The sequence below is a fragment of the Parasteatoda tepidariorum genome, chromosome X2 (genome assembly GCF_043381705.1).
Source record: "Parasteatoda tepidariorum isolate YZ-2023 chromosome X2, CAS_Ptep_4.0, whole genome shotgun sequence".
Taxonomy (NCBI): Eukaryota; Metazoa; Arthropoda; class Arachnida; order Araneae; family Theridiidae; genus Parasteatoda; species Parasteatoda tepidariorum.
Window position 1 is genome coordinate 7411240 of NC_092215.1, and position 21725 is coordinate 7432964.

The 21725-nt window shown below is 27.6% G+C and overlaps 1 protein-coding gene across 4 annotated transcripts in view; it reads right to left on the bottom strand.

Moving 5' to 3' along the window:
• LOC107454852 (phosphatase 6 regulatory subunit 1-like protein fmt) overlaps positions 1-21725 on the bottom strand; it is a 64480-nt gene that overhangs the window by 26368 nt on the left and 16387 nt on the right. For all 4 annotated transcript variants that reach the window (XM_016072176.3, XM_071188416.1, XM_071188417.1 and 1 more), the window contains exons 8-15: positions 20406-20537; positions 18893-19071; positions 17767-17880; positions 15237-15453; positions 13801-13953; positions 10770-10898; positions 3625-3686; positions 2035-2153 (exon numbers count right to left, since the gene is read on the bottom strand). In XM_016072176.3, the coding sequence (XP_015927662.1) occupies positions 2035-2153; positions 3625-3686; positions 10770-10898; positions 13801-13953; positions 15237-15453; positions 17767-17880; positions 18893-19071; positions 20406-20537 (1105 nt within the window). The remainder of the gene's footprint in view (positions 1-2034; positions 2154-3624; positions 3687-10769; positions 10899-13800; positions 13954-15236; positions 15454-17766; positions 17881-18892; positions 19072-20405; positions 20538-21725) is intronic.

Below are 21725 nucleotides of genomic sequence, written 5' to 3' on the forward strand. Positions count from 1 at the left end.
GTAGTGTCAACAGCTAGTTGTGATTTTTAACTTTTGTGCCATTTTTTATAGAAAAAAAGCTTTTTTCATTAGTGGTACACAGAGTTACGAAAAATTTAGAAAGGGTATGCAAAAGTAAAAAGTTTGGGAAACACTGATGTAGAAGGTCAATACAGGTCTTCAGCTGATAAAGTACCTAAGTACTGTCTAAAAATGAGTCAAGACCTCTACCCACCTGCAGTATCACGCTCCCTTCTCCCCACACTAAATTTTTTTCTTACAGAACAATCCAGAAAGAAAGAATATTTTAATGAAAAAAATTAATAAAATAAAATAAACAACAAGGGCGTGTTTTCTTTCACTTGCTTGTACCCCTTCCCTCACACGCATTCAAAATGTTCTACCCTCGATGCAGGGTCTCATTCTTGACGAAAGACGTACTTTTTAATTGTGGATATTTTCCTAAGATAAAAAAATTGTTCCAACCAACTAGTGATACTAGGTATTAAGGACTTTTAAGGACCGTGAATCAAAATTAAGTACTTTTAAGGGCCCTTAATTTTCAAAATAAAAACTAAGCAGTTTTTAAGGACTTTTAAGGAGCGTGGGAACCCTGTTCAAGTATAAATCCACTATATGCACAGTCTTAAAAAATTTCAACACCTTTAATGCTTAAAGAGTGGATCCGCAATCAATAAAGTATTTATAAAAAATGCATATTATATCTTAAACAATTAGAATCATAACTATTGAAGGACTAATTTAGTAATCTCTCAAGATGTTTTTAATAAGTGGCTGTTTTATCTCATTTTATTTTATTTTATCAAAGTCAATGAATAACCTTTTCAAAGAACGGGTATGAGGAAAATTTATTCTTGTCTATATGTCCTTTTACTTTTGAGTTCTGTTCAGAAGGCAAGAGAACTTCTAATTCATGGTGAACTTTCTTTAGTGCATCTTACAAATCAAAAAGAAAAATATTGGGTATAGATAGTGACACTGGGATGTCAGATTATAAATAGTTGTCATACAGATCAAATTATTTTTTGTTAAACAATCATAATCTTTAGAGTAACAAAGAAAAAAAAATCTTTTTTTAAGAAGTAAAATGCTATTACAGGGTGCATAGCCAACTTTTCAACAAAAAATAAACACCTTTTAAGTACTTTTTAAGGACTATATACATTAACAAAAGCAAAATAATTTTCAAAGACTTTGCATCATAATGATAAAATAACTAGTTTCTGACAAAGAACTCTTTCTCTTAAATAAATTAGCCACCATCAAAAGATAAAAAATTTCCGGTTTGATTTCAGAAGGAGGAAAATGAAGCCGGAAATTGAGAATCTCTTGCGAAATGCAGTCAAGTTGCACATAATAGTGCAAGAATAATTCCCACTGAATCAAGCTTAGTATATGCACATGAGGACTCGCAAGCATTTCATCAAACATGTAAAATGATTGGCGCTTTCATAAGCCACAGAATGCCGAAATGCATTGTGTTTGAATGAATTGTGAAAACGTTGAATAGAACAATGTGAAAGCAGCTTTTTGCATAATACGTGGAGAAAATCAACACGGTAATGAAAAAAAAATTCTCATTTTCGAAAAGAGAAAATTCAGCACTTTTTAAAAACACTCAATAAAAAAAAGCTGCTTTAAGGGCTTTTAAGAAACGAAAATAAGCTCCTTTAAGCACTTATTAAAAATTCTACACACCCTGTATTACACTAAAATACTAATTGATTTTTCTCTACAGTCTCTCAGCATAAATAAACTGCATTATTCAATACTATGAGATCAGTACGGTTCTTTACTTTAGTGGTTGAGTAGAGACATAAGATTGGAATGGTAAAAAGACTTTAGTGACAGAGAGGGTTGACATACAGTCGTATGTCAAGGATTAATATGTAACAATTAAGCAAATTAGCAAAGGATTAATATGCAACAAAAAGGTTCAGAAAAATACGAACAGAAAACAAAGATATTTTCTTAACTGAAACATATTCCAGCAATAATTTATAAATTTTTATTGAAATACATAAAATAACAAACCTTTCATTTTTTCTTTAATCAAATTACTATTTACACCATTTTCTGAACATTGAGCAATATGATTAGCAATTTTAGTGACATGACCCATGTAACCTTTCCTATGTTTTCCAGGAGAACACCTAGGAGAGTAAAATTTAATAAATGACTTAATAGAAAAATAACCTAATTTTACTTTACACACTAATTCTAATTAAAAAAATTTCTCAACAGACAATTATTGTCCAATTTCAATAAATAAATGGGAAAAATAACATATTTCACAGATAGGCAATTTAAATCATTGAAATACAATGAAAAGTTCCATAGCCAGCAAGCCTAGATAATAGATCTTTAACATGCCCATAATCAGGTAGTGCACACTAATAAAAATAATTTCTTCCTATTGTTGAAAGTTTTTCCTATATACATTAACAAAATGCAAAATAATTTTTAAAGACTACATGATCATGATAAAATAACTAGTTTCTCACAAAGAACTCTTTCCTTGATTACATTAGCCATTATAAAAACAATTTAAACACAACTCTAAATTAATAATTACTTTAATTATGTAAAAAATATTTAATTCAAAATTGTAATTAATTTAACTGCTTAAAAAGGTTATCGAATGTATTTTTTCAGATTTAAATAAAATTATTTTATAAAAGCATATTCAACAAAGCATTTACAAGATTAATATTATTGATTAAAATTTGTTGGTTGATAAGTTGAACATTTTCTTTAAAGACTAATTTTTCTTCCTCTTTTTTTTACTTGATGGGAAGATTTTGCAGAGATATTTAGATAAAAATATTAAGAAACAAGCTACAAATTCAAAAAATAAATCAATCTCATTTAAAAAAAAAATAAATAAATAAACAAGCAGAGCTGTTAACATTTGAACAACAGTAAGAGAAGTGTTTACAAAAATTAAGAGGAGCATTTCGTGCATTTCGGGAAGCACTTTTTAAACTTAAACAAAATAATTAAATAGCAAAATAAAGTTGAATATAATTAATAAAAATTTAGCTTTTCAATACATTAATTTAGTAATAGAAAACCTATCAAATAAAAGCAAATTTGAACAAAACTGATAAGAAATAAAAGAAAAATAATTAATAGTTAAAAAACCAGATTAATTACATTTTAAAATATTAAATGAAATTAAAGTTTATTAAAAGTTATATGAAAATAATATTAAATTAATGAAAATAATATTAAATGAAAATAAACAATAACTCTGTTACCACCATCTAATGCTGGACTGAATTCGATGATAAAATTCTCATATCTGAATTGTTTTGATTAAAACAGAAATAGTTAGGGGCAAATTGAGCGAATGTTCCAACCCTGTATATAATTTCGTGTTCTAATATTTATAACACCATAAAATATAAACTGCTTTTCATTGTTACCCTCAATGACAATTTAATAAGCAACAATTGAATAACTAAATTAAATTTGAACTACATATAAGTTTTAAATACAATCCCATCTGGGTTTTTATACAAAATCTATCGTGAGCTAATACCTTTGAAAAAATATTTCATGTTTAGTGCAGCTCATATAAGTAATCTTACTTGGAAATGAGTGAAAGAATGGTTAACTTACTTTTCACTATCATCTTGGAAGCACTCTAAAACTTTCACAGTTATTTTGTATTGCAGGAATAACTGTAAAAAAATTAGCAATTAGAAGTGAGGATGAAAAGCAAATGTGTGATTTAATTTTATGTAAAATCTTTGTTTAAAATATATCCCATTAAATTCAGCATAAATATTAAAAGGTAGTTGTCAGTAAGCTTAGAATTTCCAAACATGCCCATAAATACAGTCAATTCGCTATAACTCGAAATACGATAACTCGATTTTTTTTATGAGGTCCCGACCCTTTTATCTTCTGCTTATTAACTGCTTCAATTTTATGTTAATTATTCTCGATTACTCGAATTTTACTCCCTTTAACTCAATTTTTTTAAAAAGATTACTGGATCTTTTAAAGCAAGAAAAAAAACCTAAGAGCTTACATCTCGCCCCTTCCTTTGCAACACGAGCAAAATAGACTACACACAATAGACTCAACTGGTCAGAACAAGTTTAATCAGAGTGAGAGAAAGGGATTAGTAACACCTGTGGCCCCAGTGGGGAATGATAAATTTGTTTTCTGGACAGAACAAGTTTTCAGTGTGAGATAAAGGGTGTTTCTTGCAGTTTCTCCCGCCAAACACAACAGCAAAGTTGCAGCTGATGGACCAGGGTATCAAAGTGCTTCAAACAGTCTTATCGTAAAAGGCTTGTCAGAAAAATGATAAACGATATTGAAAACAATATTTCTTTCAAAGTTGATGTACTTGAAGCCATGAGGCTGCTTTCCAGTGCTTGGAATAATGATGTAAGCGAAACAACAATAAGAAACTGTTTCCGGAAGTGTGGATTTTTTTAAAGAAACACAGAGTGAACCTGTGATAGAAGAGCTTCAAGATGAGGAAGTAATTGAGAACTCCGATGAAAACATTGCTGTTTGTGGTGATTTTTCCGACGAAGAATTTATACAGATCACAGAAGAAAATGATGAAAGTGCTGCTAAGGAAGAAGGTTTAGAAACAATAGTCCCAAACATACTTGAAGCGCGTGTACTACCAATTACCCATCTAACAATAAATGCATTTCCCTCATTTTTAAATTTAATTTAGCATATTTTTTAACGGTTTGAACTTGAATAGAAACAGAAAATTATAATGGTTTTAAGTAAAACACGAAGGGGACAAAAAGTTGAGAACACCTGAGCTTTTTCACAATGAGAGTAGACAGGAGATAATTTTACAAAAATAATTTTATCCATAAAAATGAAAGAGCTATATGGATACATTTTTATGCAAAAGCAATCTCTAACCCAAAAAGGAGAGTAAAATTTTATATTTCCTATAAAAAAGAAAAATATTTAGAGTATCAGTCTCTATCAGTAGTTACAAAGCATGCTAAGTCAGGGTTGACACTCAAATCTGGAAAAAATTCCCTGTGTTTTCCCTGTACATTCTATACAAAATATATTAAGAGGGAACAACAATGAGGAACCTGCATGCTTTTTTTTATGTTTAAAAATGAAACACCATGCCACTTTATAAAGATAGACACCAATTTCAGACCGGTGCGATAACTAGTTATTTTGTTATAAATAGTTAAAATCGCTCGATTAGCTGCGACCACTAAATCGCTGCTAGGTTTCCCATCCACTCTGAGGAAGTTACAGTATAGTACAACCTCTTGAAGTTCTTCAAAAGTTTCTAGAGAGTCGAGAAGGAATTGATAATTCTATGTTAGTGCACCTGCAGAAAATTGAAGATTTACTGTTTCTAGAGACTCAAAAGGGATTACTTCAACATAAAGTGACGGATTACTTCAAAAAAACTTAAAATGTAGTACAAATAATAAAGTAAGTTATTATAATATACTTTATAGCTTTTCCTTAAATATTGTAAGCATTTAGAAGATTTGTAATAAGCATGAATTATGCAATCCGACAATATTTTGAAAGTCCAAAACCGAAACTAACTGCTAGTCGAACTTCCGATATGTCGACATTTTTCGTCAGTCCTTTCAGATTCGAGTTATCACGAATTCACTGTATAAGGATTTGATTATTTACTTTTAACATACTTGATTCGTGAGTATTCAATTGTTTATCCCACAATGTTTTCTCATGAGTTATTTTTTTTTGTTTTTTCGGTCCAATTAACATAATTTTAAATATATTTTTAATAAGATATTAAATGAGAATTTCAAAATTTGAATAATCATTTTTTAACATACTATAATAGCGACTTTTCCATTGTAAATCAACATTATTTTACGATAATTTTCTTCATTACTGATTAAAGTTATCTTTTTTCGTTCATATCTAAACCGTTTTTAAGATTTAGATATTTAAAATACGATATTTTTACTACCAATGAATTTTGGATTGTCTGATTTGTTAGGATATACGTGGGTTTTTAGATTACTTTTTTGGCAGTTATTACAACTATTTTCAACGTGGTTATTAAAATCTTGATGATTTTAATATGACATTATCATAATACACAAACTTTTCAAAATGTAAAGACTTGAGAATATAGAGTCTGATTCAGTTTCTTACCCTCTGCTCTTTTTAAGGTTTAGAATGGACTGTGTGCAGTAATCCATGATTCACAGTTTCATAAAATGATATTAAGTTTATTTTGATTTGATGAGTTCTTATAAGGTAAATTTTTGTTAAAACCTAAGGATCTCAAAGGGCAACTTTTAAGGGTGGTACAATGTGGTTTAAGTGGCTTTCAGAGCTGTGTGACACTATACCAAAATATCATTTTATTCATCTTAAAAGTTATTTTAATCAATCAATTTGCATCAATAATAATAAAAAATTAATTTGATACAAAAATTTATAAATCTTTTATTCTGCTTAATGTGTCAAATTTAAGGAACAATTTTGATATAATGAAAAGAAATATTATTATTATTTTTAGCATTAAAATAGTATAAAAAAGTAAACAACTTCTATACTAGTATAAATATTTAATATTAACCATTTAGGAATTGTTTTATTTCACAGGGTGCGTAGCCAAATCTTTGGATCAATAGTAAGCACTTTTTAAAAACTTTTCAAGCACTTTACAAAAATTTTCAAGCGCTCAAAAAATTCATATTCAATCAATGATATTATTGAAAAATAAAGAGTTTTAGCGTTAAAAAAAAACCAAAAAAGAAACGGACGTAAATCAAAACAATCAGTACTTTCCCACATCACCGAGTGAATTCAACTTGACCCTGAACTCAGAACAAAAGTACCCTTACCCCCTACGTCTAAAAAGTGTTAGAAGTAATATAAAATAAATAAGAATAAAATTAAATTAAATTAAAAAGAAAAACATTTCATAAGGATCTGATATTCTCTATCCGAATTGGAGCACTCGGGTTTCGGTTTTAAGTGTGCGCGCGTGCGCAAGTCATAACGTGTGGGTACGACATGAAGTCGGCGTGAATGATTACGTAGCAAACACCCCATTTTACGTGAAATGCATGGGATCCACCAGATATCACTGAAGAAAAAAAAAATATTTGTGGAAAAAAGCACTTTTTAAAAACACCAGCTGAAAAAAGCACCTTTAAAAGCTTTTAAAAACGAAATCCCCAAAAAAGCACCTTTAAGTACTTTTTACAAACGCTACGCACCCTGTTTCATTATATCTTACAGTAATAATTTTCAGCACAATGATATGCATTACGATTATGATTTTAAAAATGCTAGCATGAACCATGGCTTTCTTACTAGTATTTTTTAGCACTAGCAAATTTCGCGACTGATTATAAAAAATTAAATCATGTCCTGCTAACAAGTGTAAAACATAACAATATAAAATAAATTTCAAGTTAACGTAAGAAAAATATTCCTTTCAATTGAAAAGTAATATTCCACTCATTTAATTATTAAATAAATAGTTTAAAATAATTTATAATACTAATTACAGTACCAATTACCCATCTAACAATAAATGCATTTCCCTCATTTTTAAATTTAATTTAGCATATTTTTTAACAGTTTGAACTTGAATAGAAACAGAAAATTATAATGGTTTTAAATAAAACACGAAGGGGACAAAAAGTTAAGAACACCTGAGCTTTTTCACAATGAGAGTAGACAGGAGATAATTTTACAAAAATAATTTTATCCATAAAAATGAAAGAGCTATATGGATACATTTTTATGCAAAAACAATCTCTAACCCAAAAAGGAGAGTAAAATTTTATATTTCCTAAAAAAAAAAAAAAATATTTAGAGTATCAGTCTCTATCAGTAGTTACAAAGCATGCTAAGTCAGGGTTGACACTCAAATCTGGAAAAAATTCCCTGCGTTTTCCCTGTACATTCTATACACAATATATTAAGAGGGAACAACAATGAGGAACCTGCATGCCTTTTTTTATGTTTAAAAATGAAACATCATGCCACCTTATAAAGATAGACACCAATTTCAGACCGGTGCGATAACTAGTTATTTTGTTATAAATAGTTAAAATCGCTCGATTAGCTTCGCCCCCTAAATCGCTGCTAGGTTTCCCATCCACTCTGATGACGTTACAGTATAGTACAACCACGACTCCTATCATGTGAAACGGTGAAAGCATATGCCGCGCCAAGTATAAATTTTGAAAAATGGCTCCAAGAAAAAACTACAAGTGTTGCATTGTACCATGTGCAATAGTTCTATGTTAAACATGCCAAATAAATAATTTTTTAGTGTACCAAAAGAAGAAAAACAACAAATTTGGCGCAAAGCCAGCAAACGCGATGAAAAAATACTCGCAAATTGTCTGCAACTACTGCATTATACTGTTGCTACAACCAATTTACAGTAACTTGCTTAATTATAATTTAATTCTATACGATTGTTTTTCGGATTGATAAGCTTCTCTGAATGAATAATTCATTATACTGAATTAAAATGTTTATGATATGCTGTTCAGATCACTTTCTTTTTTTTTCTTTAAAATGAAAGGATTTTATTCTGAGAGAGCAGTTGTGTACAGGCTCTTTTTTTTTAAAGTTAAAAAATAATTTTATTTGGAAGAAAAAATTATCAAAATTAAAATAAAAAAAAGGAGGGTTTAGCATTATTTAAATTTCTTCAAACAAAAAAAAAAAANAAAAAAAAAAAAAAAAAAAAAAAAAAAAAAAAAAAAAAAACATAAATAAATAATTCAAGAAAATATTTTAGAAGTTAATAATAAAGAGAATTTTTTTCAAAAAATTTACCTAAATTCCAGGTCATATACCATTTATTCCATTCCCTCTAATTGGGATCAACTCATCAAATAAAAACTGTCAAAACTGTTCAGACTTTTATATATAGACAAATATAAATAAAAATGAATCAGTATAAATAAAGAAAAATGTATTTATTTCAAAGGTTATTGAAAAAAAAGTAGTTTTGACATTTATTTTTTCATTCCTCAATTTTATTTCATTATGCTGAAGGGTTTTGAGTTAAAAAATAATTAACTTTATCTAGAAGAAAAAATTATGAAAGTTAAAATAAAAAATGATAGGTGTTTAGCATTATTTACATTTATTCAAAAAAATTAAAGAAAATATTTTCGAAGTTATTAATAAAAGAGAATTTTTTTAAAAATTTTATTTACCTAAAAACTTATAATTCCAGGTCATATACCATTCATTCCATTCCCTCTAATTGGGATCAACTCATCAAATAAAAAACTTTCAAAACAGTTCAGACTTTTATACAGTATGGAACCGATTATCCGGAACGGTCGGGACCATCGCTATTCCGGATAACTGATTTTTCCGGTTTTCTGAATCGCTACAAAAAGTCGTTTTTTTTATTGTTAAACCCAACTAAAAAAAAAAAATTTGGAAATAATCTTAAAAATAAGAAAAAACTATGAAGTAATACACTAATGATTATTTCCATCTTTAAAAAAAGAAAGAAAAATCGTAAAATCTTATGAGATTTTTCATTATGAGAAAAAATTTTTTTTTCAAAAATGGCGAGAAAATTTATCGAATTTCGTTCCGGTTAGTTGATTTTACGGTTTTCTGATTTCCGGATAACGGGTTCTGTACTGTATATGGACAAATATAAATAAAAATGAATCAGTATAAATAAAAATGAATCAGAATAAATAAAGAAAAATGAATTTATTTCAAAAGTTGTTGAAAAAAAAGTAGTTTCGACATTTATTTCTTTTATTCCTCAATTTTACTTCATAATACTGAAAGGTGCTCACAAAAATTTTCTCAAGGGGGAGGATGCAACTGATATACACTACATATATATTTAAACTATATATACATAATATAAGCATGAAAGAAAAACAATTTTTAAAAAATGCGGTTCAAACTAACACTTTTAGCCTGTGCAACACATTTTTTGATAGGAAGCTTTGGTTTAACTCCGTTCGCTGAGTTACTATACCTTGACGTCATAGCAAACCACGCCTCATTTTGTGTCACGTGAAGTTAGTTTCGTTTTGGGCTAATTTTAAGTTAAGTTTTTTTTAATATTGGGGTCAGTTTTTTAAATTCTGAATTGATTTTAGGGAGTTTTAAGATATAGACTATTTAAAATAATCAACATTCTGCGATTATCCGAAGCACGCAGGTTCCTCATTACTCTGCTCGTGTGAGCTACATTGGGCTAACTATATTTATTAGATTTATTTGCAGGGAAAATGGCAGAACAGACTTAAATAATGCTATAGTAAATGAAATATTGTAGTTTAGTATATCTGAAATATCATGGTAAAATATCCCATAGATTATGCTTTTAGTGGTCACCATTTTTTAAAGAAAAATTCAAAAATCCCTGCATTTTCCCTTCTATTTTAGGCGATTTTTAAATTTCCTGTATTTTCCAGAATTTCCCTGTGGAGTGTAAGTTTATGAAGATCATTATTAAATAAGATTTGAAAATATATGCAAAAATATTTTTTCAGATTACATAGTTTAAAAACCTAAAATGGCAGTTATATGAAATTTTTTCAGATAAATATTAAAATAGTTTAATTATTATTTTAATAATTCAGCCAATAATTTGAGACTACAACAATGCTATTAAAAATTTGGAAATTTGGAAGAAAAAATACTCAATACCCATACAAGTTATATCTTTTCTATTGCATGAAATTTAATAAATACTTTACAACAGTAGATGTAATCTTATCAAACAATATATTTCAAACAAAAATTAAAATAAATACCTGATCTAGCAGAGGATGAACTTTATTACTTTCCTTATCAACAGTTGGGGCATTAATAAGTATCCTACCTATTGCTTGTTCGACTTGTGAATGCAAAAAGTTATTCCAAGGATAATTAAAAAACATGTCCTGAAAATAAATACACATGAAAATAAAGACATGCCAAACAAAGTTCAACAAAATTTCAAACCAAGAATTGTAGTAGAAAGAAAGTTCTAGTGAAGTAAATTCAAATCAATTAAAAATGATGAATATGCTAAATAAGCAAATAGAAGCTTATTCACACTCATCCCATGTAACTTTAGATAAATGAAGCTTATTATATGCAGTATTAGAAATAAGTAAAAGTTGTGTAAATACTTTTATTTATTTTTTGCTTCGTTGTGATAGATTATGCTTGCACAAATTATAAAAAATAAAATTAAAAAAAAGATTAAAAAAAGAACCTTAATGTAAACTTAAGATTTCTGAAATTTCGTGTAATAACATAAGGTAAATGTTATTTTACTTAAGAAATTTCATGTTTTTTGATTTTAAAAATTTAGCGTAAGATTGAAAATTCTTTAAAATATTTTTGAGGTTATAAAATTTTCATCAACAGTAGTACATATTCTTGAACAAAAATTTTTATTTACATACAATCAAACAGTTTCGATTGTATGTAAATAAAAATTTGCAGGACTGCCAATTTTCTTTGTTTAGGGGGAAAATTTCTTTACCTTATGATTCTGTACTTGAAAAATTTGACTTAAAGTTATTTTCCACACCACTTCATGTAAATTATTCAAAACTTCATAGGAAAAGCAACTTTGTTTATATGGTGAGACTTTTAAAATGTATGCAAAATTACCAACAATTTTGCATACATTTTAAAAGTCAATTCAAAAGTCAAATTGAGTGTTACACAATAATTTCAATTGTGTAAGACTCAATATACTGCAAAAAGTGTAGGAGTTGACAATCCTGAATTTCAGACATTCTAAAACAAGTTTGGTTATACTAAAATTAAACTCCTCTTATCATAATTTACTCATTCACAATAGTATTTCATTAGTGTTGCAATCCTAAATTTCAGACATTCTAAAACAAGTTTGGCTATCATGTGAAACGGTGAAAGCATATGCCGCTCCAAGTATAAATTTTAAAAATTGNTTTACTCATTCACAATAGTATTTCATTAGTGTTGCAATCCTGAATTTCAGACATTCTAAAACAAGTTTGGTTATACTAAAATTAAACTCCTCTTATCATAATTTACTCATTCACAATAGTATTTCATTAGTGTTGCAGTTTTTGTATCTGAGACTTCACAGAAAGTAGTTTGGCAGATCTAAAAATCTGTATACTAAATTATATCAAAACTGGAAGTGTTTAGGTGGAGACTAATGCTCCATTTGACATGAAATGAACCATAATTAAATTAAATAACAGTATATGTTTACAAAAAACATAACAAAATCTAACATAACAAAAAATAAAAGTTTTATAATATAAATCTCTTTTAAGATCAATTTTAACATATGCCTGTGAAACCTGGACCATATCTTGTATAGATGAGGCTATGTTGGGTACCTTTGAGAGAAAGATCTTGAGAAGTATTTTTGGGGGAATTCAAAAACATGGTGAGTAGCTTAGAAGATCAAATCTAGAGCTTTATCACTCATATAATGAACCTGACATTATTAACTTTATTAAACGACAAAGAATAAAAAAGGGCAGGCCACGTTATCAGAATGGACGAAAACCGTACCACAAAAAGTTATTAATGCCAGACCAGTTGGCACACGAAAAAGGGGCAGGTCAAATTTGAGATGGATAGATTGCTTAGAAAAAGACCTGTTGGTCTTAAAATCTAGAAAATACTAGCAGGAAAAAGGTTAGCTTGGAAAAAACTTCTTGAGAAGGCCAAGGCCCACCCTGGGCTGTGAGCCATTGATGATGATGGTTTGTTTACAAACACCAATAAATAGAAAAATTACCAGTATAACAAGCTTTGATTTTACCATAAATGTATACACATAATACAAATAACATTATTTTAAATCAAAAATAAGGTTTTTACATATTCAGGCGCTTCAAGTCAAAAGAACACTTTTGATTTACCTTCTATTTTCTTAAAATAACCAAAACACAGCAAAAAATTTCATTTAATGAGAAAAGTGAATTCAAATTAAGTAAATAAACAAGATTTTTTAAAAAAAAAAAAGAAAAAAAAAAGTAGTTTTGAGATTTGTATACCAGTTAGATATTATGATTTTGCAGTATTTTCTAATCTTAACAAGAAATCAGATACCTAATTTAGTTTAATTCAATGTAAAATAAACTTCATACTGTTTTTAACACCATAAACATCACAAAATTGCAATTTAAAACATGATTAAGATTTGGGAAATCATAATAAAAAAGTTTGAAACAGTGGCAAATACACTATTTTCTCTTGTTTCTGTGAAGTTATGTTGTGTAAAAGGAGTAATGAGTAAGCAATTAAGATGAGAATGACTGGAAGGTAATGCTTTCATTCTTTGTAATTGAAATTTTGTCAGTTATTGAAAAGAAAAGAAAAAAAAATGCAAAATAAAAAAAGTTTGCAATTGCAGAAAAAAAAGTTTCTGCAAAAAGATTTGAAATACTTAATTAAAAAAATCTAAAACTTCAATATTTTCTTTGGAATTTTGTATTCAGACTCTGATATGAAAAATCACATCATTTAAAAATGGTTTTTCGGTATAATAAGTTAAATAATTAAGTAATATACCTTTGTGGTTCTTGTAAAAGGCAAATATTTTGACTGAAAAAAATAAAAACTACTATTCTATTCCCTGCTCAAGAAATGAGAAAAATAAATAGAAAAAAATTAAGTTTCAAATAAATTACTCAGTTCCCATTACATATCAGTATTTAATCTAAAAAAGCATTAAAAATTGAGATTTTAATATTGTTTCAGTTTTAATGTGGTGGGTAGTGAAACAGAAAGATGAGAAAGAAAAAAGATTTAAAAATAAATGAATGTAAGATTAAATATTATGCTTACCATAAGAACGATGATTGTTTTAAGTTCAGTCAATTTCACATTTACAGAATGATTGTTTGTGCCAAGTAATGCAGTGATCAAATGAGCGATTTCTAAACGACAGTTTCCAAGAGGTGGGTCTAAACAACCGATAGTTAATTTTATGGCAGGCTTCTAAAAATGAAAAATCATAACTTATAGCAAACATTATTGAAGGACAAACAAAATGAGAACTAAATCTCATACATAGTTGAGAAAAATGCACAGAAAATGTGTCTCAAAAAGTATGTTAGGTAAAACAAAAATAATAACTTGAATAAAAACTATATTACAAAGAAAATATCAAACAAAATTTCAATTTTAATCATGAAGGATCAGTTAATATTCATAGAAAATGTTTCACATCGCAATTTTTTTTTTTATACAACATAAATGAAAATTATCAAACATACTCTGATGAACAATAACTAAAAGATTTTTTTAAAGAAAGCAAAGCAGCCACAAGTTTTTCTCTTTCTAACATTTAAAATGTCTACGTTATAATGCTGATTAAAAAAATCTGGCTTTTGGCAAACTGTAGATGTCATTTGCAGGTTAATTAGAGTAAGCTTAACAGGCGCTAAGTGAGCTACAAGGCGGACTTTCCAATTAGCTTATATATGCTATATAGAACCCTATATTTTCTAGAATTTAACAAAAGCAAAAATTTCTTTAGATTGCCTATATATATATATATATATATATATACCAAGATTTTTTATTTGGTTATTCAGAATGGAAAATAGAAAGGGCATGATTTTCTACATTGGGGCATGATGGGCACATTTTTTCCAAGAATAATTAAACCAATATAATTCGGCAATCAGAATTTTCAGAGAAGTAGTTTAAAACTAGACATTTGCTCATTTTTAAATGTTTGTAAAGTATTTTTATTTTTGCAAAACTTATATACTGATGCATATTTTTTTATAAAATATTTTTAAAAAAATATTAATTAGTTAAATATTTCGTTAGAAAGCATAATTCAAATGTTGAACAACTAAATATACTTGTTAGCTACATGTTAAAAGTATTAAATTTTGCTTTTAAACTTACTAAACTTTTGTTTTTAAACTTACTTAATTGAAATAAAATATTTTTTATTTTATCTCTCAGATTGATTAATCAAAAAGATACTGTAAAACACAATAGTTTAGTGCAATCATACTAAATAAAATTTAAGGTGCTTAAAATAACACTGATATATTTTGAAGCAAATTGTAACAGGTAAATAACAATTAGTGTTATATATTTTAAACACTAAGTTACGTAGCACAAGTAAATGTGATACAAACATTTAAGTTATTCTTGTGGTTAACTTTAGACTTAGAAATCTATGTCCTATATTACACGAATAAGAGATTCCTAAATTAAATAGCAAAAGATCACAAAGTAATTGTTTATAATTTTCAACTTACAACTGGAGGTTTCAGAAGTAAACTATGAAAATCTTCTAAACGTGGAGTTATTGCAGTTAAAACATCATTTATACCACATCTTAATCTCTCAGCATCCAAAGCAGTCATTTGCTCTGTTTCACTCATTTTAGAAGTCACTGAAAAGCAAGATGGTGCATTATCTGCTTGTAGGGGCTGATCACCAAGTGAGGTTGGTATTTGTTGAATTCCAGATTGCCTAATTGTATATAAAAAAATTAGAAAAGCATATACCAGGAAATTAAAAAAATCATTGCCAAAATGAAAGGTTGAATCCAACAAACAAAAAATCAATTCAGTATGGAATATACAGTCAGGGGTCTATCAGGGTTTTTTTGAGAGGTACCTATTTTGTGAAAATTCAGACATAATTTCTGAAAATTCAAAAATATATTAAAAATTTAACACAAAAACATGGCAAAGTAAGAAAATATTTTCAAAAAAATAAAAATCACTTATGACTGATAAGTTTCTATATGTGTTTCCTCATATATTCAAAAATAATGTTGCTAATGTAAAATTTTGGGCATAAAATTTTTTCCAAATTTAGAACTTACTTAATCAAAAGTATTTTATTAATTAAAGTATCAGAACTTGCTTATAAAAGTACCACTGCTTTTCCTAAAGTTGAATTTGTGAAGGTACCACTAATAGGTAGTAAATTTGCCCTAGACAGACTCCTGACAGTGACGAAGCCAGAAAATTTTCAAGGGGGTAGGGGTTAAAATTTAAAGTTTCAATTTCTTAATAAATCAATACAATTTCTTAATTTAGTAAAATAATCAGTAGAATAACAGCAAAAATTTCAACTAAAAAATTACTTTTAAATGATCACTAGAAGTTCCCTGATCATTTATTGATATAAAGAATCTATTATCAACCACAATTTCGATTATGGACAGAAGAATTTGCTTGATTTAAGTGGAACTTTGCGTTTAATAACAATAGTCATATCATGATAGATATCCCTGTGGCAGAATTTTTTCGAACTATATGCAACAAAACTCTCAAGCACTAATATCATTCTGCAAGATACATTTAATAATAACAAACATATATGTTACTAATTTAAAATAACAAAAGCACTGTGTTTTCCAAAAACAAAACTATAAAATATTTTTTTAATTGAGCATGCAATTACTTTTTATTCTAATATTATGGGTGATATTCCAGCATTTTGCTTGGGGGGGGGAGCGCACAAGTTATTTCCTTCCTCGTATTTCGTAATTATCACAATAAAAAAAATTATTAAAAATCATGAAATCCATCCAAAGTAGTAATTGCCAAAAAAAAAGATAGACAATGAAATCACAAGAATCGATTCTTCAAATGCGTGCTTTGTTTTGAGATTAGGTTGTTGTAATAAATAATATCGTATGAAAAATATCGGATTTAAAAATTATCAATAGAAATTAATACCAATAGCTACCAATAATTTGATAGAATTATTGCCTTAAAAAGTAAATACTCAAACGCAGGATTCGAATTTTCCATATTGTTTGAAATATATCGGGATATATACAAAACCGGGTGCAAATCAATATCAATAACTGCCGGTAATATAGATTTAAATATTACCTGCAAATTTCTGTAGAAAAGAAAATTAAATTTTTTTGCGGGAAAATTTTTAATTTAATTAATTAATTTTGCGGGAAAATTAAAATTTTTCTGACATTCTAAACGTTCTGCGACAATGTCGCCGTGTCACTGCAATTCTGCCATGAGGATAGCTAGAAGTAAAATTTATCTTCTAAAGGAATTTATGAATCAAAATTTCTACTACTTCCCGGCTAGAGTGCTTAAAAGTTCAACGGCAGCTCTTACCTGATGATTTAAACCTGATGATTCAAATTTCAATCATTTTCTAACAATAACGGAAAATTTCGATTCCTATTGTGTGCCTGATTTGCCCTAGCATTTCGACCATTGTATGGGATACAGCATTCTGTATGGGGTGCAAATTTTCCCCAAAAGCCTAAGTGATTAGGTTATTTTAACTTTGCTGTAGATGCTAAAATAGCATTATGCTATACGTCATGAGCCAGTTAAGATTGATGTGAAGTAAACTTCTAGCAATCTAAGTTTATGTATATAAAATAGAGTGAATCTTAAAAGAACATGTCAATTTATTTACAAATGCATAAAATTCTAGTTGTTTTATTTTTAATAATTTAAAGTGAAATAAAAGTATGCTATAAAAGTTAAGGGCTTCTTAAAAAGTTAAGGAAAAATCTTTCTTTACATGTTGAAATATATAAATTTTTTTCAAGTATTCTACAAAGCGATCATCAAATAAATTATATGTCTAATGTTTAACAAATATTTTTAAACTTTTAATAAATTTAGGTGTTAATTTTCAAATTGTTTGAAAATAATGAAATATTTCATCAATAATCATTATGAGCGAAAATCAAAGATATAAAAGTAATATTTATCCACACAATTAGTATATTTTACAATAAACAATGAAATCAAAGAGTGAAAACCAAAATAATTAAAATATTATACCTACCCTTGTTTCTTAAAAGAAAGCAACGACAAAAGAACTGGAATACCATTGACAACAGCATGTTCTTTTCTTGTATCTTTTAACATATGATTTAGAAGATCAGTAATAACTTCAACTCTAGAATATTTAATTTCATATATTAATACTTTCATTATATATTAATTTCATTTCATATATTAATACTACTACAATAATAAACTATATTTCTGATTATAATCCTTCAGATTAATATCAGTAATTTAAAAATGAACAATTACTAGGGCCCTGTACATTATTTGGAACTTTATTTTAAATTATGCAACAAGGATATTGCAGTTTACTAAATTTAATTTTTACAACAGTTATAATTTAATTACAATAAAATACAGCTTTTTTACAGCCTACAGAATTAGACAACATGAAGAGCACTTGCTTTGCTTTTCTTAAGTTCTAGAAATCTCTCTGAGACTACCTCTGAATTTCAGACTCTGATGTATTAGGTTAAGGTTATAAGGCTACATTCTGAAAATGTTTGCTTACAGTCACTTAACAAATCGACTTATTTAAAACTGAAACGCTATCATTAAATCATACATTTAGTGATAAGCTCCTGCCTCACTCTTACCCACATTACATAGTCCTGATTACTTGCAAAGCCTTTAATAGTAATTTTTGTAGCTGTTTATTGCTCAAACATTTATTTAAAAAATGGACAAAGCAACCCAATTAATGGCGCTTAAAAAATTTTCAGCATTCAAAATACCTTTAAAAAAGACCCATAAAAACTAATATTTAAAGTAAATATCTAAATAACTATACAAATTTCTAAAAAAGGAAAAAAATTTAAGCTAATTATGGAAAAAGAAATTTTTTTTTAGTTTAAGCATTTCTTGTTGATTTATGATTATTCTTGTTGATTTATGAAGACTGATTTATGTTGTCGACCTCATGACTTTGCATTTTTATAACACGTATAATTATGATGCTTTTGCTTAATAATAAAGGGCAAAAACTCTATCATCAGCATGGGTTATTAAAAAATTACAATAAAAATAAACAATAGCTCGAAGCTATGCAAATAAAAACTTTAAAGAAAAAAATAAACTATCAAAGTTGAGAAAAACTTTATATATTTCATAACAATGCTTACGATTCAATTGCTTCTAATAATGGATTAGGATCAGCTTTTTCTTGCAGCAGTGACATGTGTTCCCTAGACATTTTTATTATATCACAAAGAGAATGAGAGGCGTTACAGTTAAATTCTTCATCATATTCAAGATCAATTCTGCTAACAAGCTGCTGAATGAGTTTTTGTTCATTGAGCCACTGTATAAGAAAGATATCTTTATTTATAAAATGTATAAAAAAATAATACAAAATAAATATAAAAAAATCTACTTTTAACTACTTAAAAATTAAATCTTGATCAAATATTATGAAATAAAAAGTTTTTTGCTGTAAAAATAGTGTTTTCTTATTTTTACCTTTCATTTTTCATCAAAATATGTGATAAAGCTAATTTTTGATCAACAAAAGACAGTATGATGTCCTCTATGAGTGCAGTGATGAATTCCAATTTGTAATAAAATATAAACTCAGTCACTGTGACATTTTTAAATTTGGTTAAAATAAAATTAAATCAAATGTGGTTTTACAACCAGACACGAATTTAGAATTGAGGCAATTTTGTCCAAAGTCACATGGCTTTTAAAATCCTGATTTTTCAATACTATGACACTCGAATTTTGAATCGCGTCTTAAATATGTGATTTTTTTCAGTAGTTGTTGCTATTGATTTCAACACTGTTATTTTGGTTACTTAGCCTCATTATTTTTATTACAATCTTATTATGACAACCTGGCAGCAAGATTAATTTTTTTTGAACAAGATTATGAAGATGACTATTTAAACTTTGAACCTGAAGAAAACAAATATGTGCCATGGCACAGAATTTTCCAGGAAATTACATTATGATAGAAATAAACAAGAAGCACACAGCAAGCTTGATTTTATAATGTGAACAATACAATAAAACAAGATACACTAAATAATGTAAGCAAGTAATGATAACAAAACATCTCAGAATTTTATACAAAATGTGTTTGCTTCATGAACCAATTTACAATGCGCTGGACATTTTGCATATCATTAAAATGAAGAAATAGTAACAAGCTTAGTCGAAAAATTCCTTCTCCTTAACTAAAACGCAAAAAGTTATACGAAGGACGTATTACTCCTTCAAAAAAAAAAAAAAATTCAACCTTGAGTTTTCTTTTTACATTGTGGCAAGTTAGGAAAAAGCATAATTAATAAGAGGGAAGATCCAACTGATCAGTCAAAATATTTCCATCAGATATGAGTCTCAGCTTGGAATAGCAAAAACTGGAGCCAAAATGCGTAAAAATTGGCAGTTATGCAGATATTTCTTAAAGCCTACTCAGTTTTACTTAAATCTTACTATAAACAACTTTAAGTTTTTAAAAATAAATCAAGTATAATCAAATTTATTCTTCAAATCTTCTTTCCTTCATATCTTAAAATAAATAAAAAAGATATAATCCTCATGCTTATAATATATATTATTTAGATATTTTTTTAAACAGCTACATCATTATTTTAACAAATAATAATTATATTTGGTAAATAATCTGTATATTACCTTAATTATTGTAGTCCTCATGTCATTGTTTTCTATAGCTATAAAACGGAGTAATAGATCCATTATTGCAGAAGTGTTCAAATGCTTTAGCATAAGATTTACAAAGTCTGTATCTTTAAGATAATTGAATATCTGGAAACAAAAATAGTAGTAAAAATTTTATTTAGAATTGGAGAAAATGAACTTTAAAAATATATAAAACTGACAAACAAAAATATTAAAAAAAAGATATTTGTTATTACAGATCATTGCCATGTAAAATTCAAGCTAAAAATTTGTTCAACATATGCTAAAAACTTGGTAAAAACTTATAAAACTATTTTCAACTACATGACCCTCTGGCATGGGCATTTCTGATTCCAAACAATGAATTATTATTCAAAATCTTCTTGAATAATGAATAAAGATTTATTCATTAGTCAGAAATATTTTGAATAAAGAATAAATCACTCATTATTTTCAAGTATTATTCTTTATTCATTAGTCAAGAATAAGTGAATAACTCAATGATCAACAGAAATAGACATGGAGTACTCTAATTGATTACGGTTGTGACAACAACTACTAATAAAAAGTACATAGTAATATACTACTTGTAATAATTTTTATAATTTACAAGTGATGATTTGAGATAAAAAGTGATTATGATTACCTGTAATCACAACAAGACACAATAACTGGTATATGGATCCAAATATTTTATTATAAGAAATCAATGTAATCAATATGTACGATTATAAGCAGACATTTTTACTCACAATCCTAATCTAATGATTACAAGTACTCTCAAATATGAATAAGTGTAAAAATAGTTACTGCACGAAAAGATAAATATGTTGTACATACATGCACACTTACACAACAAGCATTGTATATAAATGCTTGCATGAATAAGTAAAAAAAGTTATATGTTTACATACATTGTTATTAGATAGTATATCCGCACTTACGTATGTTGTATGTACAGTCCGCAAAAAAAAAAAAAGATATCACCCTGAATAACTTTTGTTCTAATGATCGGATTTTCACGATCTGAGTGTCAATCTTAATGGTTCCTGGGGGTGACCTCAAATATGCTAATTAATTAGTGCTAACTATTAATTAAGTTACGAAATCAGACACAAAAACGTACTTTCTCTGAATAAACATGTATTTTTTTTTACATATTTGGAATCTAGACACTTGAATTAGGGGGGGTAGACAAAATTTTAAAACAATTGGGTCGTAAATTGGGTTGCAATAAAGGTTTATATATTTGGCGATAGTCCAGAAAACCGCCAAAAAAAGTCGCCTGCGCAAATAAATATTTTAAGATAACCC